At 60.6% G+C, this 18,499-nt stretch overlaps 1 protein-coding gene across 2 annotated transcripts; it reads left to right on the top strand.

Annotated features, from left to right (window-relative positions):
* The first annotated feature begins 1,057 nt into the window (after positions 1–1,057).
* METRN (meteorin, glial cell differentiation regulator) lies at positions 1,058–15,277 on the top strand. Of its 2 annotated transcripts, none has more exons than XM_069870250.1 (4): positions 1,058–1,123; positions 12,153–12,574; positions 13,411–13,470; positions 13,822–15,277. In XM_069870250.1, the coding sequence occupies exons 2-4, from the start codon at positions 12,232–12,234 to the stop codon at positions 14,136–14,138; spliced, it is 720 nt and encodes a 239-aa protein (XP_069726351.1). In that variant the 5' UTR covers positions 1,058–1,123; positions 12,153–12,231; the 3' UTR covers positions 14,139–15,277. The 2 variants fall into 2 exon arrangements, with proteins under 2 accessions (XP_069726351.1, XP_069726350.1); XM_069870249.1 differs by lacking the exon at positions 1,058–1,123 and adding an exon at positions 10,109–10,237.
* Positions 15,278–18,499: the final 3,222 nt, after the last annotated feature.

Below are 18,499 nucleotides of genomic sequence, written 5' to 3'. Positions count from 1 at the left end.
CCTGCTCTCTCCCCATCAGGGCACTGGCAGGCCGTGGATCATGGCACAGACCCCTCTTGGCCCTGCCGGCAGCCCCTGAGGCACAGCATGGACGGTCGCTCCAGGTCCAGCACTCTGGGGTGCTGTGGGTGCTGTGGGGTCCAACCACCCGGCCACAGCCGGTGGTGGGACCTGCATCCCGTGGCTCGACCACTGCTGTCCCCAGTCCCACCTCCCCGAGTTGAGAACCCACCCAGCATTCCCAAGTCTGGGGGCCAGCTTCACCACTGCTCCCCATACTGGAGGGAACTGGTTAGGTGTTGTGTTTAACCCCATCTGCTCTGCCATCCCCTTGCACAGCCCCATGCGAGTCGCTGGCCGGGCCCTGGGGAGGCTGGTGGAGCTGCCTGGCTCCTCTGCATGGCTCATGCCTCCATTATTTATAAGGCAGGTCGGGTTCCACACTGGCAGCTGGGAGGGGCTTGGGGGAGGAGACTGCACACACACACAGAGTCACAGAATGAGAGTGTCCCCAGCTGGAAGGGACCCTCGAGGACCATCGAGTGCAGCTCCTGTTCCCACACAGGACACCCCAACACTCACACCGTGGGACTGAGGGCCTTGGCCAAACGCTGATAGAATATTGTCAGGCCGTGACTGCTTCCCTGGGAGCTGTTCCAGGGCTCCACCACCCTCTGCGGGAAGAACCTTCTCCTAATGTCCAACCAAACCCTCCCCTGGCATCTTTCTGCCATCCACTCTGGTCCTGTCCTTGGCCACCAGAGAGAAGAGCTCAGTGCCTGCTCCTCCTCCTCCCCGTGTGAGGAAGCTGCAGAGTGTGATGAGGTCTCCTCTCAGCCCCCTCCAGGCTGAGCAGACCCAGTGACTTCAGCCACTCCTCACACTCTTCCCCTCCAAACCCTTCCCCAACTCTGTGCCTTCTTCTGGATGCTCTTTAGGTCCTTTTTCATCCTGCGGTCTCAGAGCTGCCCCCAGAGCTCGAGGTGGGGCCAGTGCGGAGCACAGTGGGACAATCCTGTCCCTTGCCCAGCTGGTGACCCTCACACCCTCATCCCACCCTGCCCAGCAAGTGACAACCACAGCAACTGACCCTAGCAGGGCTGGTGACCACAGGGACACGCAGGTCAGTGGCCTCATCCAGCTGACATCCTTTCCCCATTGCCTGAGGAACTGGGGTGCCTTCTTCTGGTGATCCCTTGTCCCCTCAGCAATGCCCTGTCCCTCAGTGATGCCCCAACCTCATGGGGGTGTCCTAGGGTGACTGCCACAGCCTTGGGGGGACATGCACTGCTTGCTGTCATTGCACTCCTGGACACCCCAGGATGGTGACAGACGTGATCCCTGTCCAGCAGGGCAGTTGGGTCCTGGGTGGTCCCTGTTGTCTCCTTGGTCTTGGCATGGCCCCACTGATGCCAGCTCCTGCCATCTCTGGGCCCCAGAGGGGATGTGTTGGGATGGCCCCATGTCCTGGAGACATTTTCATGCCAAGAAAGGTCACAACCATTTGAGAAGTCCTTGGGCAGGGGACCCCCCATGCACATGAACCCAGTGGTAGGGACACAGCTGGGGCAGACACCAGTGCTGCCAGCCCAGGGGTCACCCACACTGTTGGATGCCTGATGTAGGGCATTCAGCTCGCTCTGCAGCCATGGGTAAACCCAGGTAGTCAGCCTGTGCTGTGGCTTCTCCCCTCCTTCTCTCCCACAATCCCTTCATCCATCCCTCCATCCTTCTCTCCATCCATCCATCCATCCATCCATCCATCCATCTCTCTATCCATCCCTACATTCCTCCATCCCTCCATCTCTCCATCCATTCCTACATTTTTCCATCCCTCCATCTCTCGATCCTTGCATCCCTCCGTCTCTCCACCCATCCCTCCACTCCTCCATCCCTCCATCGCTCCATCTCTCCATCCATCCCTACATTCCTCCATCTCTACATCCATCCCTACATTCCTCCATCCCTCCATCTCTCTATAGATCCCTGCATTCCTCCATCTCTCCTTACATCCCACCATTCTTCCATCTCTCTATCCATCCCTGCATCCCTCCATCCCCTCCTCCATCCCTTCCAACACTTTCTGGAGCCCCCTTGTACCTCACTGGCCTCTGCTGCCCTCCCACCGCTGTGGATGCTGAAGGCTCTCACCCCTCACCCCCAGAGTGTCCCTGTGGTGATGGGACCCTGGGCCGAGCATCACCCATCCTGCCGGACCACAGGTGCCAAAGCTGGACCGCAGTGCACCGGGTGCGGTCACCGCGGCAACTGCGGTCGCCTAGCACCGGCCGTCTCCGGGTAACGCGTCGCCTAGCAATGGGGGATTTTTCACAGCTCAGGATGAAGAGTTGAAAGTTATTTTTAGCCCGGGCTGCGAATCAATAGGCAGCTCCACTTGTCCCCCCACCTCCGGCAGCGTGCGCACGTGGGGGCCTTGCTGTGCTGAGGCAGAGTGGTAAGGCCTGGGTGGGCTGGGGTCACCCCCCCAGGGACCCTCCAAGTGCAGCCCCACAAGGGCTTGGCCCCTTCTGTGCTGACCCCAAGGCACAGCTGCTTTGCCCCCCCCATGCCCTCCATAGGGTCAGACCCCCTGACTCCCTCAATTCTCCATGCTCCCCTCAGCTCCGCAGGGCTCAGACCCCTTTGTGCTGACCCCAAAGTGCAGCTGCTTTGACCCCCCCATGCTGTCCATAGGGCTTGGAAGCCCTGAGCCCCACCCCAAGGTTCAGACACCCCCCTCAGGACTCATCCCCCTTTGTGCTGACCCCAAGATGCAGCCACTTGTCCCACCCCGCGCCCTCCAAAGACTCAGCTCCCCTGAGCTCCCCCCACCCCCTCAAAGGCTCAGCCCCACTGCAGGGCTCCTCCCTTCCTGACCACATGCAGGTGAGGGTGAGCAAGGGCTCAGCACAGCCACGGGGACCCTCAGGCTTCTGTGGGGACCCTCATATGGCCACGGGGATGGTCACACTGCTATGGAGACCATTAGCGGGCAGTGGGGACCCTCGTCTCACTGTGGGCCCCTCACCCAGCTATGGGGACTCCCATCCAGCTCCTGGGAGACTTATCCTGCCATGAGGACCTTTGTCCATGCGCAGAACCTCATCTTGCCATGAAGACCCTGCCTTGCCACGGGGACCCTTACCCTGCCACAGGGACCCCCACCTTGCCATGGGATCCTCACCTTGCCATGGGGACCCCCACTTTGAGATGGGTACCCTTGCCTTGCCATGAGGATCCTTACCCTGCCACAAGGATCCCAATCTTGACCTGGGGACCCTTGTCTTGACATTTGGGCATCCTCCTCACTAAGGGGACTTCTGCCTTGTGATGGGGACCTCTATATTGACATGGGGACCCCCACCTTGCCATGGGGACCCTTGCCTTGCCATGGGGCCCCCCACCTTGCCATGGGGACCCTTGCCTTGTCATGGCAACCCTTGCCCCGTGGTTTCCCCTCCTAAGAGCCCTCCTGAGTTCCTCCAGCCTCTCCAGGGCTCGTGCACACCTCGAGGGCATCAGCCTGGGTGTCCAGAAGGTTGGGGGCACCAGGAGGGGACAGAGCCCATTTGGCACCCAGGTTGCAGGGGGAGGGGCTGGGAGTGTCCGCAAACGGATTGGGGCTGAGCCTGGAGATGAGATGAGGCTCCTCAGCTCTTAATAAAAGACAAGGTGGGTGCCTATCACAGCTGCATCTCCTGTGGGTGCTCAGCAGAGCAGGAGAGCTCCTCATGCAGCCATGGAGGGGCAGGAAGTGGGAGGGAGAGAGGGGCTCCCATCCTCTGAGCAGCCCTCTGAGGTGCCAGCCCTCCCCTGAGTCCCCCTGGAGGATCTCTGCCCTCACTGTCATCCACCCACGGGGCAGGGCAGAGAGTGCACAGAGCCACCCCATGGGGACCCTTTGCTGGGAATGGTGGATGCCCCGGCTCAGTGGGCAAGCCCTGGGACCTGCTCCAGAGCCCAGGAAAGGGTAAAGCTCCGTTGAAGATGGGTGACCCGTCAGGGAGATGGGGAATCATGGAATCATAGAATCACTAGGTTGGAAAGGACCCACTGGATCATCAAGTCCAACCATTCCTATCAATCACTAAACCACAGAATCATAGAATCACCAGGTTGGAAAAGACCCATTGGATCATCGAGTCCAACCATTTCTATCAATCACTAAACCATGCTCCTCAGCACCTCGTCCTTAAACCCCTCCAAGGAAGGTGAGTCATCCACCTCCCTGGGCAGCCTCTGACAGTGCCCAATAACCCTTTCCATGATTTTTTTCCTTATGCTGAGCCTGAACCTCCCCTGGCGGAGCTCGAGGCCATTCCCTCTCATCCCTGTCACTTGGGAGAAGAGGCCAGCACCCTCCTCTCCACAACCTCCTTTCAGGTAGTTGGAGAGAGCAATGAGGTCTCCCCTCAGCCTCCTCTTCTCCAGGCTAAACACCCCCAGCTCTCTCAGCTGTTCCTCATAAGGCCTGTTCTCCAGCCCCTTCACCAGCTTCGTTGCTCTTCTCTGGACTCGCTCCAGAGCCTCAACATCCTTCTTGTGGTGAGGGGCCCAGAACTGAACACAGGATTTGAGGTGTGGTCTCACCAGTGCCGAGTCCAGAGGGAGAATAACCTCCCTGGCCCTGCTGGTCATGCCGTTTCTGATCCAAGCTAAGAATCACCAAAAAGCCCAAGGAACCAAGGTCCCTCCTGCCACACGGGGATGTGGAGCCCCAAAGCCTGGGGGTCTCACAGGTGGCAGATGGGTCTGGGGGCCCGGCACAAGGCAGACCTGGACCTACCAGAGCAGGTCCAGAGGGGGGCAAGGAAACAGTTAGTGTGCTGGAAGAGCCTCCTGTGTGGAATAAGGCTGGAGAGTCGGGGATGCTAAGTCTGGAGACCTTCATACAGGCTGTTGGTAAAAATGATGGAGAGAGGCTTTCCGCCAGGACCTACAGAGGCAGTAGGTGATGGTTTTAAACTGGAAGAGAGTGGATTTAGATTGAATATGAGAAGGAGTTGTGTGGTGATAGGCTGGAGCAGGGGGACTTGAGAAGTCATGGGTGCCCCAGCCTGGAGCACTCAGGGCTGGGTGGGATGAGGCTGGAGCTGCCTGGCCCAGCAGGACATCATAGAATCATAGAATCATTGAGGCTGGAAAAGCCCTCTAAGCTCATCTAGTCCAACCCCACCATGTCTGTTAAACCATGTCCCCAAGTGTTACGTCTGTGTGTGTTGAAACCCTTCAGGGATTCACTGCTCTGTCAGTAAAGAAATTTTTCCTAATGTCCAATCTAAATCTCCCCTGGCACAACTTGAGGCCATTACCTCTTATCCCATCACCCGTCACTTGGGAGCAGAGCCCAGCACCCACCTCACTCATTCTCCTTTCCAGGAGCTGCAGAGAGTGATGAGGTCTCCCCTCAGCCTCCTCTTCTCCAGCCTAACCTGCCCCAGGTTCCTCAGCCGCTCCCACAACCCCTGGTCTCCAGCCTCTTCCCCAGCTCCATTCCCTTTTCCAGACGCGCTCCAGCCCCTCAAGGTCTTTCTTGGAGTGAGGGGCCCAAAACTGAACCAGGATTCAAGGTGCAGCCTCCCCAGTGCTGAGTGCAGGGGTCGATCCCTGCCCTGCTCCTGCTGGCCACCCCAGGGCTGATCGAAGCCAGGATGCTGGTGGCCTTCTTGGCTACCTGGGACACCGCTGGCTTATGTTCAGCGACTGTCACCACACACATAAAGATTCCAGTATTGCATGTACGCTGGGGCAATCAATTGCCCCGGCATACATGCAATACTGGAATCTTTATGCCTACCCAGCACCTCCAGGTGTTTCTCCTCCAGGTGTTTCTCCACCAGGCAGCTTTCCAGCTGCTCTTCCCCAAGCCTCGAGCTGCACGGGGTTGTTGTGACCCAAGCTCAGGACCCAGCTCGGCGCTGGGACGTGTCTCCTGGATCCCGCGGTCACCAGAGGGCACTGCGAGCTCGAGCATCCCCGGCCGGAGCCGGGCGGGGGGACATCGGGGAGCAGCCGGGGACTCACCCTGGGACAGAGAGGGCACGGCCAGTGACACGGCCACCTCCCGGCACTCCTGGACACAAACCCCAAGTATTTCGGGCGGTGGTTGCTACGATAAAGCTACGATCATAAAATCATACAATCATGGGATGGTTTGGATTGGAAGGGACCTCAAAGCCCATCCAGTCCCACCCCTGCCATGGGCAGGGACACCTCCCACTGGATCAGGGGCTCCAAGCCCCATCCAACCTGGCCTTGAACACCTCCAGGGATGGGGCAGCCACCACTGCTCTGGGCAACCTGGGCCAGGGCCTCCCCACCCTCACAGAAAAACATTTCTTCCTAAAATCTCATCTCCATCTCCCCTCTTTCAGCTTAAAGCCATCCCCCCTCATCCTATCCCTGCCCTCCCTGATCCAGAGCCCCTCCCCAGCTTTCCTGGAGCCCCTTTCAGCACTGGAAGCTGCTCTAAGGTCTCCCTGCAGCCTTGTCTTCTCCAGGCTGAACAACCCCGACTCTCTCAGCCTGTCCTGGCACAGGAGGTGCTCCAGCCCTCTGATCATCCTTGTGGCCTCCTCTGTCCTCGCTCCAACAGCTCCATGTCCCTCCTGTGCTGAGGACTGAGAGGGATACTCTGCCCCATCAGTGGGCCCAGAAGGATGAGCCAGCTGGTCCATGCCCGTGGGCTTTGCCCTGTGCCAGGTCAGCCCCAGCTCTAGATGTCACCCCCGCAGCCCTGGTGGGCTGGAAGCCCTGGCTTCCCTGGTGGCCCTGCCGCAAAGTCAGGGGCACCCCTGGCCCAGGCCATGGGGACAGCACTGGCAGGGCTGGCTTGGTCCAGCTGGTGCTGAGGTTTCTCCTCTAACACCCAGTTAAGGAGGATCGGGGAATGAATTCCTGGGCCATGGCAGGGTTGAGATGCACCAACCCGCCCCAGGGTGCTGGCAGGGGTTCAGGGCAGGGGATCAGGGCAGGGTCATCACTCTGTACCCGTGGGGATGGTGGCACCAGGCACCAGGCGGGACAACAGCCTCACCCCACCTCCCCGCACGCTGCGGCACCCCAAACAAAATTTCCCTGAGGGTGCTGAGCTCCCCACCAGGCTGGGGTCACTCTCGGTGGGGTGAGGTCCCTGTGGGGAACTCCAGTGCCTGGTGGCACTGGTGCCACCCCAGCTCTGGTGCCACCCTGCCTCTGCAGCCACCCCAACTCTGGTGCCACCCCATCTCTGCAGCTACCCCACCTCTGCTTCCACCACACCTTCTGCTTCTGCCACATCTCTGGTGCCACCTCACCTCTGGTGCCACCCAGTCTCTGCTGCCACCCCAGTGTGATGTGACCCCACCTCTGGGACCTGGTGGGGACTGTTTGTGGGGTCCCTTGATGGACCCCATGCCAGGCTCTGTGCCCCACGGGGGTGCAGAATCCGGCCCTGGCCCCACCGTCTCCCACTCAGGGGTCCCCTGCGAGCCACCCCCACAGCACCTGGTGGTCACGGCACCTGGTGGTCACGGTCGGAGGGTTCAGGTCCCCCACCCCAACACCCCAGCACCCCGACATCCCCCACTCCGGCTCCACCTTAACCCTCAGCACCTCCGGCCCCTTATTTGCCACGGATTCCAGCCCTTGACTTCTTTCCGCATCATTTCAGGGCTGCGAATCCCCCTCTCCCCATCGTGCCCCCCTCCCTGCCCCCCTTCTTTCTTTCTTCCCCCATCCCAGTTTACAATCCCTCATTTCCATTCCGCTCCTCCCTCTCTCCAGGGACTTTGTTCCCGGCCTCTATCATCCCATCCCGATTGTTCCCTGCTGATTTCAAACGTTTTGGCGGGCTGTCAGGGGTGGAAACTTAATTAATTGCGGGAATAATTGTGGCTGGAGGGGGGCACCCCGAGGGGAAGGGTTGGAGGGGGGCAAGTGGGGATTTGGGGGTGCGGGACCCCCGTGCCAGACCCAAAGGCTCCGCATCCTCTGGTGAGGGAAGGGGAGCCAGGGCTGTGGGTGGTGTGGAGGGTGGGGTGTATGGGAATCTTGGGGTGCAAGGAGGGGCTGGAGCCTGGGATGCGCACAGCTTGGGATTGTGTATGGATTGGGGTGCCCCCAGCTTGGGGTACTCATAAACTGGGGTGCCCCCAGCTTGGGATATGCATAAACTGGGGTGCCATTAGCCCTGTGTGTGCATAGATGGGGGTGCACACAGATTGGGGTGTGCATAAACTGGGATGTGCGCAGGTTGGGGTGCCCATGGACTGGGGTGCCAGTAGCCTGGGTGTGCATGGCTTGTGCTGTGTACAGATTGGGGTGCACCCAGCTTGGCGTACACATAAACTGGGGTGCCTGTAACCCGGGGTGTGCAAAGCTTGGGGGGTGTGTGTCTCAGGGTGTGCACAAATGGGGTGTGCATGGCTAGGGCATGCATAGGTTGGGGTGCCCCCAGTTTAGGGGGAGGATGGTGTGGGAAGTGCACAGACTGGGGTGCACACAGATTGAGGTGTGCATAAACTGGGGTGCCTGTAGCCTGGGTTGTGCGTGGCTTGGGGTGTGTATAGATTGGGGTGCACATAGATAGGGGTGAACACAGACTGTAGTGTGCACAGACTGAGGTACATGTGGACTGGGATGTGCAAAGCTTGGGGTGTGCATGGACTGGGATGTGCACAGACTGGGGTGCACACAGATTGGGGTGCACATAAACTGGGGAGCCTGTAGCCTGGGTTGTGCATGGCTTGGAGTGTGCATGGCTCAGGGTGTGTATAGCTTGAGGGGTGCACAGATAGGGGTGCACACAGACTGAGGTGTGCACAACTCAAGGTGTGCAAGGCTTGGGGTGTGCACAGACTGGGGTGCACACAGATAGGAGGGTGCACAGTTTGGGGTGTGCATGGTTTGGGGTGCCCACAGTTTGGGGTGTGCACGGACTGGGGTGCTCATAACTTGGTGTATACTCAGCCTGTATCCCAGGTGTGCACAGCCATGGGTGCACGTAACTTGGGGTGCACACTGCTTGGGGTGCATGGAGTCAGGGTGATGGTAGCCTGGGACAGCCATGGGTTAGAATGCCAGGAATTTGGGGTGCACACAATTCAGGGGAAAGCAGAGTTGGAATGCCAGTGGGCCGGGAATTTGGGGTGCATGCAACTCAGGGTGCACACAAATTGGGGCGCACAGAGCCAGGGATGCTGGTATCCTGGGAACTTGGGATGCACAGAACTCAGTGTGCACACAATTTGGAGTGCACACAGACAGCAGTGTCAGTAGCCCAGGAACTTGGGGTGCACAGAACTAGGGGTGCACACAAGTTGGGATGGAAACAGCTGGGGTGCTGGTAGCCTGGGAACTTGGACTGTGCACAACTTGGCATGCACACAATTTGGGGTGCAAACAGCCAGGGTGCTGGTAGCCTGGGAACTCAGGGTGCACAGAACTCAGGGAGCACACAAGTCGGGGTGCCCACATCTGGGATGCCTGTAGCCTGGGACCTCGGGGTGCACACCACTCGGGGTGCAAACAGCCAGGGTGCTGGGAGCTCGGGGTGCACACAACTCCAGGTACACAGCATTAGAGGTGCATGAAATTTGGGGTGCAAACAGCCAGGATGCCGGTAGCCTGGGAACTCGGGGTGCACAGAGCTGGGATGCTGGTAGCCTGGGAACTCGGGATCTACAGAACTCGGGGTGCAAACAGCCAGGATGCTGATAGCTTGGGAGATCGGGGTGCACACACAATTCGGGGTGCTGGTAGCTGGGGAGCTCAGGGTGCTGGTAGCTCAGGGTGCTGGGATCTTGGGGTGTCAGTGGCCGGGAAGCTCGGGATGCACACAACTCGGGGTGCCGGGAGCTTGGAATGCACACACAACTCGGGGTGCTGGGAGCTCGGGACGCTCACAACTCGGGGTGCTCACACAACTCGGGATGCTCACAACTCGGGGTGCTGAGAGCTCGGGATGCTCATAACTCGGGGTGCCGGGGCTCACCCGCCGCTGCGGGGCTGCTCGGGGGGCGCTGCCGGTGCCCCCGGCGGGAGGTGGGGGTGGGGGGAGCCCCGCCCCGCGTTTCCCATTGGCAGAAAGTTCGGGGCGCGGCGCGGGGCGGCCCCGGGGCCGGTGCGGGCGGAGGAGCGGCCGGGCCGGGCCGGGCGAGCGCCCCGGGGCCATGTGGGCGCTGCGGGCGCTGTGCCTCGCCGGGCTGGGGGCGGCGCTCGGCGGGGCCCCGGCGGAGCAGTGCGGATGGAGGGGCAGGTAGGCACCGCGGGCCCCGCTCCGCATCCCCAGCTCGGCATCCCCGCTTCGCATCCCCCGCTCCGCATCCCCCGCTCAGCATCCCCCCCTCCACATCCCCGCTCAGCATCCCGCACTCTGCATCCCCGCTCCGTGTCCCCCGCTCCGCATCCCCCGCTCAGCATCCCCCGCTCCGCGTCCCCCGCTCCGCATCCCCTGCTCAGCATTCCCCGCTCCGCATCCCCCGCTCAGCATCCCCCGCTCCGCATCCGCCGCTCAGCATCCCGCACTCTGCAACCCCCGCTCCGCATCGCCCCCTCAGCATCCCCACTCTGCGTATCCCAACTCAGCATATCCCCCTCAGCACTCCTCACTCAACACCCCCCCCGCTTAGCATCCCCCACTCAGAAGCCCCCCCCAGCATCCCCTGTTCAGAACCGCTCCCTCAGCATCCCCCACTCATCATCCCCCTCTCAGCACCCCCTACTCAGCATGCCCAGCTCAGCATCCCCTCCTCAACATCCCCCCCTCACCATCCCCCCATTTAGCATCCCCTCCTCAGCACCCCCACTCAGCACCTCCAACTCAGCACTCCCTCCTCACAACCTCCCCCCCAGCACCCCCCACCTCAGCATCCCCTGCTCAGCATCCCCCCCTCACTATCCCCCCCTCAGGCCACCCCGTGCTCAGGATCCCCCCCCCCCGTTTCCTCCCTGCATCTCCCCTTAAGGATCCATTTGGGGAGGGGGTTTCTGCTTCCGTACTGGTTTGACAGCAGGGAGGGGCTGTGTCGTCCCCCCCCGGACTCGCACATCCCATCAGGGATGCTGGGACCTGTGCCTGCCTCAGTTTCCCCACTGTGTGGTGTGACCGCCCCCCCCAAGCGATGCTGGGGCCTCTCCAGGAACTCCTCCCCGAGCTCCCTGCCTCCCCAGCCCCTCGCCAGGGCCCGACACGGTGGGGAAGGCGCTTGTTCCAAACAAAGAGCCCTCCAGGAGCGGCTGCCGCCAGCCCCACGCCAGGTCGTGGGGGGCACGGGGGCCGTGAGCAGCGTGGCCTGGACAAAGCGTCCCCATGGCCGCCCCTGCTCCCCTCAGCCCGGCTCTCCTGCCCGTCACCCCCTCGCCTCAAAATGTGTTGGGGGAGCGAGATGTGGCTGCGAGCAGCGTTGATGCCCAAGCCCGAATCCCACGAGATCCCACCGGGGCTCCCGCAGGGTTAGGGGATGCAGGGGAACAGGGGACCCTGCTGCCGCGGGCACGGTTTGAGCGCTGACCCCAGGTCGGGGGGGCGGGGCTCTGCCATCCTGACCCCCACCTGGGGTGATGCTGAGACCAAGCAACCCCCTAAATGATGCACTTGCACCCCAAGTCTTGAGAGCTTGATGCTGTTCCTCCCTGTGTGCATCCCGCGCGGTGCTGCTGGGAGCACTGCTGTGCCGGGGGGGCAGCTTGGAGGGGTCCTCATCCTCTGGGAGGGCTTTGAGGAGGTCCTCATCCCCTTGTAGGCCTCGGTGGAGGGTCCCCATCCCCCAGGAGGGCTTTAAGAGGGGTTCCTCATCCACAGGAGTGCTTGGTGGGGGTGTCTCCATTCCCTGGGAGGGCTTTGAGGGTGTTCCTATCCTCTTGTAGGCCTTGCCGGGGGGGCTGTCTCCATCCTCCAGGAGGGCTTTAGGAGGTCCCCATCTGCCAGGAGGGCTTTGGGGATATCTTCATCCCATGGGAGGTCTTTGAGGGTTCCCCATCCCCCACGAGGGCTTTGGGGATGTCCTCATCCCCTGAGAGGGCTTTAGGAGGTCCCCATTCCCTAGGAGGGCTTTGGGGATGTCCTCATCCCCTGGGAGGGCCTTTTGGGGATGTCCTCATCCCCTGGGAGGGCTTTTTGGGGTCCCCATCCCCAGGAGGTCCCAGTTAACGTGGGCTGCGGTGTCTTGCAGCGGACTCTCGCAGGAGCCGGGCAGCGTGGAGCAGCTGTCCCTGCACTGCGCCAAGGGCTCCCTGGAATGGTTGTACCCCATGGGGGCCCTTCGCCTCCGCCTGGCCCCCCGCCTGCCCCCCACCGCCACCGCCATCCAGGGCAAGAGCCCCCAGCACATCACCGCCTGCGTCAAACCCACTGGCACCTTCCGGGGGGCTCAGCTCTACCTGGAGAAGGAGGGGAACCTGGAGCTGCTGCTGCCGGAGGCGCCCCGACCCCGCGTCCGCTGCTTCAGCTGGTTGCCCCACGAGAAGGTGGCTCTGTTCCTGCAGGCCACCCCGCACCGCGACATCAGCCGCCGCATCGCCGCCTTCCGCTACGAGCTGCGGGGGGACTGGCTGGCCCACCCGGCACTGCCCGCAGCCAGCCTCAGTGCAGAAGGTGAGCGCCCAGCAGAGAGACCTGGGGAAGGGATCATCCCCTGCACTCGGTGCTGGTGGCACCTTGAATACTGGTTGAGATTTGGGCCCCTCACTCCAAGAAAGACCTCGAGGGGCTGGAGCGCATCCGGAGAAGGGAACGGAGCTGGGGAAGGGTCTGGAGAACAGGAGTTGTGGGAGTGACTGAGGAACCTGGGGCAGTTTAGGCTGAAGAAGAGGAGGCTGAAGGGAGACCTCATCGCTCTCTGCAGCTCCCGGAAAGGAGGTTGGAGTGAGGTGGGTGCTTCTTCTCCCAAGTGACAAGCAATAGGATTGTGCCTCAAGTTGTGCCAGGGGAGGTTTAGAGTGGATATTGGGAAATATTCCTCCATGGAAAGGATTCTCAGGCACTGGCAGAGGCTGCCCAGGGCGATGGAGGAGTCCCCATCCCTGGAGGGGTTTAACTGATGGGCAGACCAGCTGCTCAGGGATCTGGTTCAGTGGTGGACAGGGATGGTTGGACTCAGATGACCTCAAAGGTCTTTTCCGAACAAATGATTCTATGATACATCATGGAATTGTTTGGGTTGGAAGGGATCATGAAGGTCATCCAAGTCCAACCCCTTTCCATGGGCAGGGACACCTCCCACTGGATAAGGTTGCTCAGCACCCCATCCAACCTGGCCTTGAGGCAGGCATCCTCTGCCTCAGTTTCCCCAGGATGGACGCTTCCTCCCTCACTGGGGCATCCCTAGTCCACACAGAGGAGAGGGGATGGAGCGGCTGGATCTGGGGAGGTCCCCTCGCAGCCGGTCACATGGAGCCACCGCAGTGACGGGTTCTGCTTGGCCCTTGCAGGGTCGTGCCGGCCATGCAACGACACCGAGATCCTGATGGCCATTTGCACTAGTGACTTTGGTGAGTCCAGCCCCTCTCTGGGGGCTCTGGGAGAGGACTGAACAGAGATGGGGATCGTGACACGGATGGTGACAGGGAAAGGAATGGGGATGGGAGCAGAGATCAAGATGGGGACAAGAATAGAGATAGGAATGGGGATGGGAATGAGGTTGGGACAGGAAAGGGACTAGGGACAGGGATGGAGATGGGAATAGGAATGGGGGTAGGAATGGGGTTGGACATGGAGATGAAAAAAAGGGATGGGGATGGGAATGGGAATGGAGATGGGGACAGGGAAGGGAATGGGGAAAGGGTTAGGGACAGGATGGGAATGGGGACATGCTGACACCCATCCCCACCTTCCCTCTTCAGTGATCCGTGGCAGCATCCGGAGCGTCTCCAACGATGCGGAGCTGCAGGAATCCGTCATCGGGGTGAGCGCCATCCGCATCCACCGCCAGAAGTTCCCCCTCTTCCAGGCGGGCGGCCACGCAGGGCGGGCAGTGGGCAGCATCCGCACGCCGCTGCGCTGCGGGGTCAAGCCAGGCCCCGGCACCTTCCTCTTCACGGGGTGGCTGCACTTTGGCGAAGCCTGGCTAAGCTGCGCTCCCCGCTACCGGGACTTCCAGCGCATCTACGAGGGGGCTCAGCGTGCGCACCAGAACCCCTGCGAGTTCCCCATGGACTAAGCGGCTCGGGGGGCGCAGCCCGGTCCCACGGGTGCTGGGGGGCTGGGGTCCCTCCGGCACGGATGTAGCAGGGACGGTGCCCACGGGGAGCACAGCCTGGCTCCAACAGCACCCGCCGCCGGGCTGGGGGGGTCCTGGGAAAATCCTGCTGGAAGGGAAGGGGTTGTCCCAGGGCGCACTTATCTGCAGTCCCCAGGGACCCGCCTGGGCGAGGGGGGCAGCGTCGGGGGGTGATGGGACAGGGATCCCAGGGAAGCAGGGTGCTGCATGCTCAGGGGATGCTGTGGGGCATGGTGGGTCCAGAACGATGGGAGCAGCCACCCCTCTGCCCCAGGAGGGCTCAGTGGAGCGTGGCCGTGGCTGTGGGTGGCTCTGGTGGCCACAGCAGTGGGTAGAGGTTGGCTGTGGCTGTGGTGGCTGTGGCTGTGATGGCCACGCAGGGCGTAGAGGTTGGCTGTGGGTGTAGGTGGCTGTGGTAGGTATGGCAATAGGTGGCCGTGGTGGCCATGGCAATGGGTGGAGGGTGGTCATGGCTATGGTGGCCATGGCTGTGATGGGTGGTTGTGATGGCCATGGCAATGGGTAGCCCTAATGGCTATGGCAGTGGGTGGAGGGTGGCAGTGGCTGTGGTGACCATGGCTGTGATGGCCATGGCAATGGTGGCCGTGGTGGCCATGGCAATGGGTGGAGGGTGGCTGTGGCAATGGGTGGCCGTGGTGGCCAGGCCAGGGACACGGTTGGCATGGTGGGCTGTGTAAATGCCAGGAGATGGATTTGTAATGTCGGGGGTCGAAGGGGGAATGGGGTGGCAATGAGCCTTGCCCTGGCCCTGCCTGCAACACAGGGCATGGGCAGGAGCTGTGTGGGGCAGATGCTGAGGAAGAGGAGGAGGTTGAAGGGAGCGAGGCGGATAGCGAGGCAAGAGGAAGGCTGGCGTGGGGAGCAGAGGCATTCCTGGCACAGCCAGGGCAGCACCAGAGTGCTGGTGTGGGAAGGTGTGATGGAAGCAGGGAGAGGTTGGGTACCACCCGTCACCGTGGCCTTGTGTCGGCTGCTGGGTCTCGCCTTGCCGAATTGCCGGTGGCGGGGGAAATTTTGACCGTGGGGGTGGGGGGCATCACATGTGCACTAAAGTGAAAACGATACCAAATTTGTGACTTTTTTTTTTTTTCCTATAAACTAAGCTGTATTTGTAGCACCCGCATCTCCTTTCCTTCAAAAGCTGAGCGGGATGGTTAATGGTGGGTGCTGTGGATTGAGTGCTGGTATTGGTGAGGTTCTACCTTACCGTGCACCAGCACCAGATGTTGGGGGGAGCTGGAAACACTCCTATTATTTATATCGTGGTGTTTCTAAACGCTGCATCCCTGGTGTTCCCAAGACGGCTGGCTCTGGGGCTCCTGTCCCCGTGGCTGTGAGCGAGCGGGGCTGGCCGGCCCCATGCCGGGGGGTGACCCCACCGCGGAGCTGCTGTCACGGCTGATTCTCATCACCACCGCCAGCCACAAGGCCTCATTGTGCAGGGCTGCAGGGCGGCAGCTTCCCAGCCCTGCTCGCTCCTGCTCTCCGTGGGGTCTCCAGGCTCCCACTGGGATGGGACTGGGGACCCCCAAACCCAGGACGTGGGATCTGGCATCCTCGGCTGGGGGTTGGGAGGTGGGAGACCCGCTGAGAATGGGACCTGGGACCTCCAGCCAGGGGTTGGGACCTGGGACCCCCAGCCAGGGGTTGAGACCTGGGACCCCCAGTCAGGGGACCTGTGACCTTTTCTCTCCATCAGCAATGCCCACAAAGTCTCAGTGCCGTAAAAGCTCAGCTTCCCCGAGCTTCCCAAACCACCAGAGCACAACGTCAGCTTGTGCTTTAACGCCTTCTCAGTATTATTTCAACACCATCTTTTCAAATACCACAAGCCAGGCTCAGCCAGTGGGATTTTGGTGCCCTTGCTGACCATAACCTGCTTTTCCTTGCCAAGAAACCGTTCCCAGAGAATTTATACCTTACAGGAGCCTCCCAGTACCAAAAGGAAAGCTGGAGCTCTTGATCAGGGAGTGCAGGGGTAGGACCAGGGGGAGTGGTTTTAAGTTGAAAGACGGGAGACTGAGGTGACAGAGCTTCAGCATTTGATTAAATACATGTATGTTTGTGTGTGTATAGAATGACCTGGTTGTGATAAGATCCAGGCTGCGAGCCTGCCCAGTCAGTTCGATACGTAACACATGTTTTCTCTTGAGAAGAGTTCGATGCTGATTTTATGCTTTACAGCCAAAGGGCTGGTACTCATTTTGGGGCCAGGACCCAGCCCTGGTGGAAACGGTTGCTCCATAAGGATGCCAGCATCGCCCTGGATTTTGGAGTGGGGAAGGAGTGGGAAACCCAGCGGAGGAGGAGGAAAGTAAGGCTGGAAAAGCAATAAATGAGGTGTGAAGGGAATTGTGCTGCCCACGGCATCCTCTGTGTGCTGAGGGATAAAGCACGGCTGCTCCAACCCCGCCGCAAGCCAGCACATTCCTCTCGGCTCAGTTATGGCATTTAATGTGCTGAGCATCCGGCAGCTTTCGGTCCAGCAGCAGAATCTCTTGTTTTTCTTCAAATCTGTTTATTTGGCCAAAGCAGATCATTCTGCTGCAGCGGAAAGGGCTGTTATCCTGCTCGTTCTCTGCCACAGAGGCTTTCATGCTGTTTTCAGTGCCCTCTGCCCTGTGTCAGGTTGGGTCTGTCGCCCTCATTTCCCGCTGCTGGGACGACTGGACCCCAGCCAAGGCAAAAATGCTTCCTATGGGACCATCGCATGGTGGGATCAGGCTGCCGGTGCCTCAGTTTCCCCATTGTTGGATGGGGATGAAGGGCCTTCCCCACAGCTCAGGGCTGCTGGGGCACCAGGCAGCAGGCTCATATCATGGAATCCTAGAACAGAACATCCTGAGCTGGAAGGGACCCACAATGACCATCGAGTCCAGCTCCTGCCCCTGCCCAGGACACCCCAACACTCACACCGTGGGGCTGAGGGCCTTGGCCAAACGCTGATGGAATACTGTCAGCCTTGGCACCATGACTGCTTCCCTGGGAGCTGTTCCAGGGCTCCACCACACACTGAGGAAGAACCTGCTCCTAATGTCCATCCTAACCCTCCCCTGGCATCTTCCTGGCATTCCCAGAGAGTAGAGCTCAGCGCCTGCTCCTCCTCCTCCCCATGTGAGGAAGCTGCAGAGTGCGATGAGGTCTCCTCTCAGTCTCCTCCAGGCTGAGCAGACCCAGTGACTTCAGCCGCTCCTCACACTTTTCCCCTCCAAACCCTTCCCCAGCTCCGTGCCCTCCTCTGGGCACTCTTCAACACCTTTAGATCCTTTTTACCCTGCCGCCCCAGACCTCGAGGTGGGGCCACCCCAGTACAGAGCAGAGCGGGACAATCCCATCCCTTGCCCGGCTGGAGAGTAAAAACATGATTAAATCAACCCCATGTTTCCTCCTCAGGATGGAGACCACAGCAGCAGGAGTCGGGGCAGAACGGGCTGGGGGCTGCTTTGGGCCGACCAGGTAGGAGCTGGAGGTCTCTGGAGGGACAGAGAGGGGGGCAGTGACACCCTGCGAGCCCAGGGAAGGGTCTTCTACTGCAGGCATTATGCTGCCAACCAGGAATAACTGCCTGCATCCCAGGGATGGTCCAGCTGGACCCACTCCAAAATCAGTGTGAGGGTAGGTTTGGGGATGCCATGGAGAGCAGCGCTGCAAAACCAGCTGCCATGGTAGAAACCACAGAATTACAGAATCACTGGGTTGGAAAAGACCCACAGGACCACCGAGTCCAACCATAAATGGATCTGTTAGAGTCCGTCCAGAGGAGGCCCCGGAGATGATGTGAGGGCTGGAGCACCCCACATACGAGGCCAGGCTGAGAGAGTTGGGATTGTTCAGCCTGGAGAAGACAAGGCTGCAGGGAGACCTTAAAGCAGCTTCCAGTGCTGAAAGGGGCTCCAGGAAAGCTGGGGAGGGGCTCTGGATCAGGGAGGGCAGGGATAGGACGAGGGGGGATGGCTTTAAGCTGAAAGAGGGGAGATGGAGATGAGATCTTGGGAAATGTTTTTCTGTGAGGGTGGGGAGGCCCTGGCCCAGGTTGCCCAGAGCAGTGGTGGCTGCCCCATCCCTTCAGGTGTTCCAGGCCAAGTTGGATGGGGCTTGGGAGCCCCTGACCCAGTGGGAGGTGTCCCTGCCCATGGAAGAGGGGTTGGAAATGGATGGGTTTTGTGGTCGCTCCCAATCCAAACCACTCCATGATTCCATGAAATGTGTCCAGGGAGGTGCCCAGGGGCTCCTTGCCCCACAGGGTCAGCCTGACACGAACACAGGCATCTGGGCAGGAG

The sequence above is a fragment of the Phaenicophaeus curvirostris genome, chromosome 16, assembly GCF_032191515.1.
Source record: "Phaenicophaeus curvirostris isolate KB17595 chromosome 16, BPBGC_Pcur_1.0, whole genome shotgun sequence".
NCBI lineage: Eukaryota > Metazoa > Chordata > Aves > Cuculiformes > Cuculidae > Phaenicophaeus > Phaenicophaeus curvirostris.
This window is presented reverse-complemented; position numbering and strand designations above follow the sequence as displayed.